Below are 12,320 nucleotides of genomic sequence, written 5' to 3' on the forward strand. Positions count from 1 at the left end.
ATATAGTATTGATATTTTAGGAAGAAATTCTGTCTTGGTCACTCTTAACAGTTAATAGGTAAAAGCCCCTCAAACTAAGTAAGCTTTGATAAAATGTTGATGACAGAACTTTACTAAAAGGTGGAAAATATTGCCGTGACAATGACCCCATGAATACTTTTACTGCTCCTTTCATGCGAGATTTTTTGTTCTTATCTTGTTTCGGCGTTAGGCTTGAAATCAATAACATTTCGGCTTTGAAGACAACTGGATTAATCATATGGAGGACAGGATTAACTAACCTAAACAAGAAATCGTGTTTCAATCCATGTAAATATTATTGTGAACACTGACCTGTATATGTGGTCCTAATTTTTCTTTCCTGTTATCCGATTTCAAAGAAAAGATAAATTTGTAAATCAATCCAAAAAAAAAAAATATCTTCAACGCCCTGCAATTTTACAGCGCCAAAAAAACATCTTTCCTTCTTCGCAGTCGAACCAGTGACCGACTTGGTCACCCGCGTTTCCCTGCGCTTTAGGCGGTATTTTTCTCTCTGCTCATTGGCCGTTGTAATTGCTTTAGTTTTGGTTTCACCGCACTCAATCGAAAAGCGCTCGATCAAGTTCAACGTGTAAACGATATGTAATGATTTAACATACCCATTCGTCTGGATCGTCGTTTCAGTTAGGAAATTGACCGAGCCTATAGCTGGTTGGCCATCTTAATACACCCAGACAAAAGGTTGTAAATCAATCCAAAAAAAAAATTATCTTCAACGCCCTTCAATTTTACAGATTAAAGGTGGCTTGAAATTGCTTTCCGAGGCACCTACTGACCTTTTTTGAGATAATGCCTTGTTGATAATTGAATTTCAATGAACGAAAGTGATATTTCCTATTTTCCAAACCTTACGTCTACAACGATGAAATCATTCGTTTGAATTCAATTTAAGATGAGCGAGTTTTCAGCTGTTGTTTGTTGAAAAGAAGATGTTATTCAGTGAGAAACGCAGGCATAATGGGGGAAACAAGCTGCAATTTGGTGTTGATAAGCAGAAGTAAATTTTTCAAAGACAACGAAATCGCGCCAGCCCGTAGCGCCAGTGCAATTTTTGATCTTTGAAAATTTTACCAGTGCTCATTAACGCAGAGGGAATATTTTCTTTTTTACGCCAAATTGTGCGAGAGATCATGCTACTTGTTAATAATTTACGTGAAAAGCATCAAAGAAAGTCAAAACAAACGAAATTTTGTCAGCGCGTAATTTGTAGTTTTGTAATTTGTAATTTTCACTTGTGTTACATGAAAAATGCGCTTGTTTTCATCCAATCAGCCGAAAGTATTTTTCATGTGTATTATTATCAACTTTGTTAGAGACAGGTTATTGCTGATGAACAAGTGAAGTTCCTCAAATCGTTATGGTTTCCTTAGTCCATTGCAGTTGAACAACTGAACTTCCTCTCGTCGTTATGATTTTCTTAGTTCATTTTAGCTTTTTCTTGTTAATTATTAATTCAAAGAGAGCTTTGGCCTGTTTAGATGGTAAGTTGTTTAAAGAAGCTCCATGTTTTTGCTGAATTTATAATTCTATACTCATATAACTTTTACCCTTTTTACAATCTTAACTTCTTTCTGCATCACTTCACTACTAACCAACGAAAAAATTGCTCAGTTTTGAAAAGGAAGCACTTAATGGTGTTTAGTGGATGCGGATTATTATGTTTTCTTTTCATCTATCTTGCACACGATGCATAACAATATTACATGTATTTTACACACGACATTATTTGAATATCGGTGACACTCAACAATATTGATACCCAAAACTCTTCTCGGAAACCTTAAAAATTAATTTGGGTAGCAGGCATTTTCTCAATAAGAATGTTAATATTCCTATTGAGACATATTCCCGACTTCTTTAACTTTTCTTATTACATCACAACGCGGCGGAGCAGATGGCTCCAACCCTCACCATTAGTTTAGATCTTTTCAGAATTTCACTTAGTTTTGTTCACTCTATTTCTTTTTAACACTCATCGCGGACGATACGATAGATTCAAGTTATATAAAATGAATTAAGTTGTGCAAAAAAACCCAAGGTTTCCGCGTTGAGAATCGTTTCATGAGTCAACATCTTAGAATTTCTCGTTTTTGTTTGTTTGTTTCGTTTCTTTTTAACACTCATCGCGGCCGGTAGGATAGTTTCTAACCATATGAAACGAATTAACTCATAAGAAAAAAACCCAAGGTTGCTGCGTGGAGAATCGTTACATGACTCAACATCTCAGGATTTCTGGTTGTATTTTGTTTGTTTTATATCCTTTTAACACTCATCACGGCTGATACGATCGATTCAAGCCATATCCAAGTAAGGCCTCTTATCCTTCATCAATTATTAACGTAACACGTTAAGTCTGAGTTTTGAAATGCATGCATGTGTATCAAGGTGATGGCGTAGTAGTGACATTGGTGACCTTGCTGTATTTTAATTATTTCGTTTATTGTCCTCCTAACATTCGAAATTATTTTAGATAACTGCCGTTTATTAGCCTTTCCGTCCTCGTTATTCTTCGAGGGGGAACGTCTTGTTAACCACACCATAGCAACAATCAGTGTGATTGACAGGGACACGTGCGAATTTGGTTGTTACCTGGAACACAGCTGTGTCAGTATCAACTTTAATGTTCAACCGAAAGAGCCTGAGACAGAAAACTGTGAACTGAACAACTCAACCAGTCAAGAACATGAGAAGGACTTGATCAAGGCAGCAAATTATGTTTACCATGGAACGAATGTAAGAATATTTTACAAAGAAAATATATTGAAGCTCACATAGCAACAAGGTGGACAATGATGAAGGCACTAGACAGGAGTGCCGAAACTTTGCCTCTATGAATTGTAACTTCTCAGTTACATTCACTAAATCTTTAAACCAGAGTAGTATCAAATCATGTCTGATTTTACAAAGAGTTACAAAATCGATTTAAGGATAAAAGAGAATAAAGCAGACCCAAAGACAAATAAAGTAACAAAACAAGTTTGCTGATGATTAGTGCTTTCATCTTCCCCCTTTAGAATGCCTGTGGTAATTCACCGTGCAAGAACAATGCAACCTGTCAATCAGGTTTTACCAGTCAACGATATCGCTGCTTATGCTCTCCCGGATTTACTGGCCACAATTGTGATCGCGGTAGGAAATTATTACTGCTGTTTTCCTTTTAAGGAAACAATTAAAATTATTTGATCAAATTAAACAAATTTTGTCCTGACGATGAGTACAGTCGCCGTAATTAAAACTCAGATGGAGCCTGAGGGAAAGTAATCGGTTGAGGACGTGGAAGAGGAAGGAATGGGTACGGGAATGGGTAAATGGAAAAGGAACGTCCTCATTTAAGCATCAAGATTTGTCACATTTTCAAACGAGATTAATCGATGGCTGTCGAAATTTCATCTCTTTCCACCGGTTATTCACAAGTCTACTACTAAATCCCTCTTTCTTCCATAGCTTTCATCCACTAATTGACCATTACAAGAGTAGCAAAAGTGTAATGGTGTTTTGGGACTTCGGTTGTTTATTTTTCTTTAGTCGCAGATAAGTGCAATAGCAACCCATGTCAGAACCAAGGATCCTGTAAGGACGGTAAATGCCAATGTCAGCCTGGATATTCCGGAGAACTCTGCGAAATAGGTTAGTCATACATTATTATTATCAGATGTAGTTTTACTCTGAAATCGTATCTTAAACTGCGTCTATAAAGACAAAGATAATTATATGGTTATTTTTCCCATAAGTATGAGGTATATGAATGGCGTCAAATGTAGAAGTAGATGCTAATCAAATATCTTCACATTTTCAAACGAGATAAATCGATGCCTGTCGAATAACGAACTCGCAAATTCATTAAAGGGATTTTACTCGGCAGGTGTGTTAGAACTTAGGTTGTTTATTTTTCTTAAGTCATAGATAAGTGTAACAGCAATCCATGTCAGAACCAAGGATCCTGTGAGGACGGTAAATGCCAATGTCAGCCTGGATTTTCCGGAGAACTTTGCGAAATAGGTTAGTCACACCTTAATTACTCTGAAATCGTATCTTAATCCGCATCTATGAAGACAAAGACAATTATGTGATTATTTTTCACAAATGTATGAGGCATATAAATGGCATTCAATGCATAAGTAGATGTCAGTCAACTATCCTTATTTTCACTGGTCTCCATTCAATATACTACAGGCGATTTCCATTCAATAAAGACTAAACTGACAGCTATGATTACTTTACAAACGTTAGCAAAAAACTGAAAGCAAACAAAAATAATTAAACGAACTGAAAACGCAAAACAAGCAATAATGAAAAAATTAACTTCACGACAAATGAATAAAGGGGTAAGTTTCTAAAGAAACTGTGGTGCTGCGTCGGTGGGAGAGTATAGCAGGTAGTTTAGTGTTAACAACTGGGTTGAAAACGTAAACTAGCCACCGTAAAGGGTAAAAAAGCTGACGTTTCGAGCGTTAATCTATTGCTCTGACGAAGGGCTAACGCTCGAAACGTCAGCTTTTTACCCTTTACGGTGGCTAATTTACGTTTTCAACCCAGTTGTTAAAACTAAATTACCTGCTAACTTCACGACAGTCTGTTTGGCATTAATGATGATGATACTTAAGTCACACTTGTACCTAACAATAAAATAGATATATAGCGAAAAACACATTATTTTAGGTAAGTATTGTAGCCTTTGTTTGAAAAGTATCTGCCGGGTGCAAAAAAAGGAAAAGAAAAACAGACTTAACATAATTCAGAAAGAAGATAATTGCAACAGAAAGAGAAGTTTATACGCATGTGCAGGGGATCGAAAGCGAGATACGGTGAGTAAAGGTGTAGGAATTGACCGGTAACCGCATTTTCATTTAATGTATTTCGAGTGCCTTATACACAAGCGAGGCAAACTTCTAATCAGACGGCCTTTTTTAGTCCCTAACAGTGCTGCTTTTTGATAGTTATAGCCAATCGGTGTGACAGCAATCCATGTCAGAATGACGGCAACTGCGTAGGCGATAAATGCGAATGCCTTCCTGGATATTCTGGAGAAAACTGCGAAGAAGGTACGTCTGTTATTATAAAACGTGTCAATGAGTGAGAAACTATGATCTTTGTTTATCGTGGCTTGTAGGGTATCACGTGATGTAGAGGGGCTCATTCTTTGAAAACGACCATCGTATAAATTTTTGTGAATGAATATGGTATCGAAACTATCAAGGGATAATTTATTTTACGTCGAGTTAGGAAAAAAAGGGAATATTGGATGAATTATTGACACTCAGCCCAGTGTGGCATAAGTGAGAGCCAATTGTTTGGCGGTAAGGTGCACTTACTAGTATGTTAACGGAAAGATATCTTACTGCCCCTTTAGAATGAAATATTATCCTGAATAGAATCTCAAACCTTAGAGTTTTGCGGTCTAATGCCCCAATACTGAGCCACAAGCTAGATTTATGGGTTGTGGAAAGACATGCACTGATGGCAACCCATTTACTTCCCATTCTCGTTTTATTAAAACACCAAAGCGCACTTTCTATCGGTTTACCGGCGTAATAACCTACGCGGGATGGGAGAACACAAGAAAAGTTTGTAAATAATGAGTCGGAGTGAGCTTTTAAGAGCGGTCTACTAGATTGCTGAACGAAACAAAAGGTTTTCGACCAATCAGAGCGTTCGTAATACATACGTACCTACATACTTTATTAGTATTCGCTAGGGGCTTTTCAATACTAAACAGCAAAGAACATTAGAATAAAAAATGAATAAAATTATAAAAAGCAGTCAATTAAAATAATTCTCTAGCATGCGCATTGTCAACTTTTTTTTTAAAATGATGTTAAAGATAACTGTTTAAAGTTTAAAGTCCAAATGTTGACTGCTCTACGGAGGAAACGTCGCTGGCCGGACTTTGTCTTGCTTGGAGGAATATCAAGGGATTCTCTGTTTCTAGTGTTATGATAGTGAATAGACTTGCCTCTTCGGAGAGACTCGCACAGGCCAGGCCCTTCATGCACCTAAACGTCATTACAGTGTCTCTGTAGTGGAGATGCTCATTAACCGGTAGCCATTTGAGCTCGCGTAACGCAGGTGTTATGTGCTCAAATTTCTTGGTTTTTGTGATGATTCTGAACGCGAAATTGTGAACAGCTTGAAGCCTCTTGATGTTTGTGGCACTTGTGTTTGACCAAACTGTAGAGCAATAGAACAATTTTTTTAGGACTAGAGCGAAGATGATCGTGCGTAGAGTGTCCCCATCAAAACTTTTATTTACCCTGTTTATTTGACAAAGTTTGGTCATGCACGATGAGGTAAGTTGATATATGTGTTGATCATAGGTTAAGTTGTTATTTAGAATTATTCCGAGATCCTTGGCACTGGAGACAGGTGTGATCTCTTTCCCTAAGAAATATATACGTACATACATACATACACCCATACGTGTGTATGTATATATTTTTCTTCATCTAGAGTTGCTTTTAAATTTCTTTGGTACCAACAATTGTTAATTCTGATATTCATTTCTTTACGTGGTCGGATCGTCTAGCTAATGCTGCTCCCGGGTTTAGATCATTAACAGTTGAGGCTTAGTGGTACATGCTGTTATTCACGTGTTGCATGTACACGTATTCTGCTCGCAATGTTTTGTAGTCAAATTCTATCCGTTTCCGGTGAGATGTCTAAAAGACACCGCGTGGAAAGAAGCGGCCGGTGAAATAATATTTTTTACTTGAATCCCATCCACAATTTCCATATGAATGTTAGAGGAAATGTCTCGTATTGGAAGTGGTCTCACGAGAATTTGAGGGAACATACTTTGACCAACTTAGGCCTCAGGCCGTTTGTTTTCTTGATTTGAAGGGCGCGTTCTGGTTTTTCTCACACAAGGGCAGTCTTGTTCACGATGAGATGTCCACAAAAAAAGATCGTTTGGGGTCAAAACAATTTTTTGTTGATCCGAGGTTTCCTAGACTAGATAATGTATTAGTTTGCATGCCGAGCAGACCCATTTGGGATGAATATCATCAGAGTCCTGGTCGATTTTATTTTAAATTGAACCGGAAGCTCATTTTTGAATAATCTTCCTTCAGTCTTATCGGAATGTCTTGCTTGACCGTCCTTTGTCATAAAGTTTACAGACTGTTCTCAAGAAAAAAAAATTGAGATTTCTCTGACAAATACAACCGACGCCGTTCAAACTGCTCTTGACGTGAAGCGCTGTTTGTGTTATTTCAAGTGAATTTGGTCCCAAGGGCCATAAACATCAGAGACGAAAAGGCGAGACTAAAATGCAGGGCTAAGTTTAAAAAAATGGACGGTGACGCCAAGTTTCATGACGTCACGGTATAGAGAAAACTGGCTATTTACGCCCGCTATGGGTGTGAATGGAGTGTATCTACCTTTCTATTTAAAATGAAAAATCGTTTGAATTATTAAGGTAAGTATCCACTCTTTGATAAGTACCTTTTTATGATAACGAACGAACTTATAATATGCATCAATGCTAGCCCCCACCGCTAAGGATATGTACCAACGTCAACGCTGAGCATAATGTAGCAAATTTTCAAGTCGTGGATTGCTCTTTAGAGCTGATAAGTAACAGAAGTTTCGTGTGCTTGAGCCTGGATGGCTGTATTATTTTGAAATGCCTTTGGTTTATTGCATCGTTAAACCTTTTTTTCTGATTGGCAAGCGCATTTAGTGTTGGCTTGGCTTTACTATTCTCGATCGTGAGGCGCTTTTTGGACTTTATGATACACGACAGGGCTTTCCTGAGGTCACTTAAAGCTTGTTATCAATCTTATTATTGTAACAGAAATTTTGGACTGTGCGCTAAATCCATGTCACAATAAAGGAACCTGCATCGAGGAAGCTTTTGGATACAAATGCAAATGTCTACAAGGATTCACTGGTGATCACTGTGACACAGGTTAGATAAAGCAATGTTTTATTCTTATTTGATAATCTCTTTTGGTACATTAATAACTAACTGTTCCTGTAACATTTGCAAAGGCGCTAGTAACTTCTTCGGCAAAATTTTGTAGATAAAGCCACAAAAGTCGATTCTAGTTTACTGGAGATAACTGCGAAAAAAAGATAGTGCAATGCACTGAGGCTTGAACTGTTTAATCCAAAATAATTTACTAAATTAGGTAGTTACGTAAAGAGTCGATTGTCTAAGTTTGCTAATTAAAACTAACACCAAATTAACACCAGCAAAACATGTTTAGTTAAACCAGGTTTAACTGAATGAAAATAGAAAACAGAGAACTGAAAAACTGAGTTTTCCATAGGATTCAAGTAATTTCTAACTTATATTTTCAAAGTCCTTCTTTTGAAGTGGACAAACATCTGTTTAAGCAGCTTCTACGAAGAAAAATGTTATGAACTGTGCCTAAGAAAACAGCTTTAGAGCATATTTAAGTTTGGTTGTGCATGGGGTATAACCTCAGCTTGCGGAAAAATGGGGGTTGGCAAAATGACTTGAGCTGATATATAAGATTTACCAACTAAAATGTTTTCTGCACGTAAAAAAGACAGATTTTAATCATATGTTGAGACGTTGATTACATTTTACCATTAGAGGATAATAAACATCTTAAAATATTTTTCGTTATAACTAATTTGTACACTGGTTTAAAGACTACTGGAAATTTGCGCTTAACTTCGTTTTTTGTGGATATCAACGGCTGTGCCAACAGTCCTTGTTTGAACAAAGGAACATGTATTGACAAAACCAGCAAAGAATGATAGACCTGTGGAATTGGGTTTAGTGGCATAAAATCAATTATAAAACAGACAGCCAGATTTTCCCCTTTGTTTGGCTCGTAACGTAGTGGGATGTTTCGCTCAAAAAAGAAACTTTTACTTCCAATAGAAGCACACAACCAATAATGATAAACCTACTGGATTTTCTTTCAGATATTGACGAGTGTGCTCAAAATACCCACAACTGCAATATGACTGGTAGGGTCTGTAAAAATAAGCCAGGATCATTTAGATGCAGTTGTAAACCCGGGTTTACTGTAGACGGGCACAACTGTGAAGGTTTAACAAGATCTCTCGGCATAACCTAGTTAAAAATTAATGCTTACGATGAGTGCATAGTCTGTAATCTGCATAAAAGGTAGCTATCAGAAAATGTTTCCCAATTCAGTTTTCAAATGAGGAGCGAAATTTGCAACTGCTCACAAAACACGAGGAAGAGACAAGGCGTTTACAGGTTTTTATTGTGGTCACAGATGTGATGGAAATGCAATCATTTCCTCATCTGCTTTTCTCTCTTGGCTGTGTTGAGCTGCGAAGCTCGAAATGAGATCACAAAAAAGGGAGAAGCCTGCCAGGAATATTATTTATGTCAATGGAAGTTTTGGTGTGATAGCGTAGGCCCAGTGAGTATCAACTAAACAATCTTTATCCATGTATATACACATATAGTTAACCCTCTTCCGTGATGACCCTTTTCTTTTTTGCAGGATTCATCAGGAATTCAAATATACTGACAATAAATGAATCTTACTTGGCTTATCTTCATGAGTTCCTGGTCCCTGCCGTCGGAAATAATTCCCACTGGTTGCTATGCTACCGCGCCTCTTTACATGGCTGGGAAGGAAAGGACTTCCACACTCGTTGCGATGGAAAGAAATATACCGTAACAGTTATAAAGAAAAACCAGTATGTTTTTGGAGGCTACACTGACGTTCCATGGGGTAAGTAATTTTTCGCCATTTGCAACCCTGCGATCACGATTACATCCCAAACCACTTAACCTATCGATGTCTCGTCCAACAAACAAACAAACAGACTCAAAAACACAGTCTTAGCTTTCCTTTGCAGCATTTAAAGGGATTTTAAGATTATGTCGTTACTTTGTTCCTCTTCGCCGCCTTGTCAGTAGTAGTATGCGTGCAATTATTTACAAACGTGCGCTTCCGTTTTCGGAAAACCAAACGGTTCGAATGTTGATATGAAAACTACAGGGAGACTGTTCGGTTCGTGAGTCTAGAATTTTAAAGCATTTTGTGTGAAGGCACGCGTTTTCAATAAATCAATCCCTCGAAATTCATGTCAGAACTACAACTGAAGCCTCATGATTCAATCTGTTGACACAAATTCTCGTATTTCTGCCATGGTTTTCGTGTAATGATTTTAACCAGGGTTACTGACATCAAGATGAAGGACTTCTGAAAATGGTTGTCATAATCCTAACCACTAAATACTGAGCAAGGAGATCATTTCCTTTTAATTCTAATCATCTTTTATCCGAGAAAAAGGATCCATTCATGGCTAACGGATTCAAAATGTTTTCTTAGCCGATTGTCCTCCGGGAGCAAGAACAAAGGACCCGTCAGGTCGCTGTTGTGTATTTCCTTTCGAGTATGAAGGCCATATGTACCACAAGTGTGCAGGGAAAATACTGGGAATTTTCGGGAAACCGTGGTGTTCATTCGATGCTGTCTACAATGGTGACTGGGCGTCTTGTGGTAAGGAGGAAAGTTATTCGCCATAATTTATACTTGTCAGTATTTTCCTCTCCCGCTCGTTTCAGTTTCAATACCTTTATGACAAAAATATGCAAAGAATAAGTGTTTGCATAGCTTTTTTCAACTTAGCCTCAAAAATATGCAAAAAATAAGTGTTTGCATAGTTTCTTTCAACTTAGGCTTTATGTTATCAGCACTTTTCTGCAGCTTTCATTGAGAAAATAAGTAAGCTACGAAAAAATAACCTCCAAAAACGTTGCAATTTTTGCTTATTGTCTTGACTGTAGATGAAAATCCTAGTAAAGGATATCGCAGGACAGATAAGGCTTTTATTTACTCACTCGACAACAAAGAAGGAATGGCGCCGTTTAAGAGTATGGTGAAGCATGATTCCCAAGCCATTTATATGGAGATGAGTCACGGTCCAACGTTTGGTGGAGGCTTCGATATTCATATTGCTAACAACGCAGGTCATAATGTTCATTCATACACCAGGTTTGGTCACTCCTTCTTGGCTCCAAGTGAGGTAAAGGAGAAGGATACAGTGTTAGCTGGGAGTCTAAGATTTACTCCTGATGAAGTAGAGGTGTTTTATCTCTCCTAAAGCTGGACACACAATACCAAGTCTATTTGTGTCTCTAGACCAGGTACTTAAACCTCGCATTGGCTCTAATGGGGGATATTATTTGGTAACAGCAATTGTAAAGCGAATTGGTGGGCAATAACTGGCGATGGATTAACATCCCGTCCAGGAAAAGGGCGTCTACGTGTGATATACAAGGGTGTACATGCTGCAATTGCCGTAACCAGGATAAACTCCAAGGGTCACTTAGGCTCGACTTATTACGTCTAGCGGGCATTAGAGTTCTCTACTTTGTTGCTAGTATTATTATAACTGCATACCTTAAAGTGAGATCTGTTGTTTGAACTTTTTATTAAGTTTTTGTTTCTAATCAAAGCTAAGTAATCCAATAACATTTTAAGAGGTGTGAAGAACAACTTTAATAAATCTTACAGAATAATTGGCAGGGTATTGTAGTTTATTTTAGAGGCGTAAAACCACGACACGTCGCATAATCATTTTGGAATCCTCATATTTACACGTTGAACAAAGTCAGGTAACAATCAGAAATCTTCGCGAGATATTTTTTTGGGAAAGAAATTATCTGGTAGTTACCACTCACTCTTATTAAAGCAGGGGCGAAGTTTTCGTCTTTTCTTGGAGATTTTTGCTGTTTTTGTTAATTTCTTTAAAGGTTTTACATTAACCAACATGCCAGTTATTCTCAGGATATTTGCTTCTAGCTCAACACAGTTATTAGGTGTGTTATAACCAGCAAAATGAGACATGGACACCAAAATAGCGCTTCAGAGGTGGTCATGAACGCTGCGCAACGCTTACTATTGTGATAATAAGCTTATGAAACAATGAACGTAGCGCTTTATTTCCCTTTCATTTGTTTTGGTTAATCATAATTTGGCCTTTCTAGTTACGTTTTACGCACCAAGATTTATTGTGCGGTTCTACTTGAACTAAATTGGCAACTTATATCAATAACAACTTTAGTGAGTATGAGAGAATCAACTGTGATGAAAAAAAACAAAGAAATGTACCAGATTAGAAACGAGCTTTTAATTTGGGCACCACTTTCAGAAAGGAAGTTATGATGTACAGCTTGTATGATAAATCAATATAAACAGAATCCAAGCACGTTTCAAGAAATACGTTCAAACTAAGAAGTGTGTAAATATGAATTTTCTTCTTGTAGATGTGTGAATTTTTAATGCATTTTTCTGAGTCCTGGCCTCAAACTTGAA

At 37.4% G+C, this 12,320-nt stretch overlaps 1 protein-coding gene across 3 annotated transcripts; it reads left to right on the forward strand.

Annotated features, from left to right (window-relative positions):
* The first annotated feature begins 1,338 nt into the window (after positions 1–1,338).
* Positions 1,339–11,524, forward strand: LOC149052687 (uncharacterized). Of its 3 annotated transcripts, none has more exons than XM_089203870.1 (11): positions 1,339–1,523; positions 2,513–2,775; positions 3,057–3,171; positions 3,568–3,669; positions 3,940–4,041; positions 4,980–5,084; positions 7,835–7,948; positions 8,941–8,985; positions 9,495–9,728; positions 10,332–10,502; positions 10,790–11,524. In XM_089203870.1, exons 1-11 carry the CDS (start codon positions 1,451–1,453, stop codon positions 11,104–11,106), a joined length of 1,641 nt encoding a protein of 546 aa, XP_089059996.1. In that variant the 5' UTR covers positions 1,339–1,450; the 3' UTR covers positions 11,107–11,524. The 3 variants fall into 3 exon arrangements, with proteins under 3 accessions (XP_089059996.1, XP_089060005.1, XP_089059998.1); XM_089203879.1 differs by having other exon boundaries at positions 10,998–11,524; XM_089203872.1 differs by lacking the exon at positions 7,835–7,948.
* The last annotated feature ends 796 nt before the right edge of the window (positions 11,525–12,320 follow it).

This window comes from Pocillopora damicornis, chromosome 1, assembly GCF_964200805.1.
Source record: "Pocillopora damicornis chromosome 1, jaPocDami1.2, whole genome shotgun sequence".
In the NCBI taxonomy this organism is placed as follows: Eukaryota; Metazoa; Cnidaria; class Anthozoa; order Scleractinia; family Pocilloporidae; genus Pocillopora; species Pocillopora damicornis.

Bases quoted from the DNA above. Each gene is read 5' to 3' on its own strand.
- LOC149052687 (XM_089203870.1), top strand. From the start codon at position 1,451: ATGATTTTCTTAGTTCATTTTAGCTTTTTCTTGTTAATTATTAATTCA. The intron at 4,042-4,979 runs GTTAGTCACACC...GCTTTTTGATAG, and splicing joins CGGAGAACTTTGCGAAATAG to TTATAGCCAATCGGTGTGAC. The intron at 10,503-10,789 runs GTAAGGAGGAAA...TCTTGACTGTAG, and splicing joins TGGTGACTGGGCGTCTTGTG to ATGAAAATCCTAGTAAAGGA.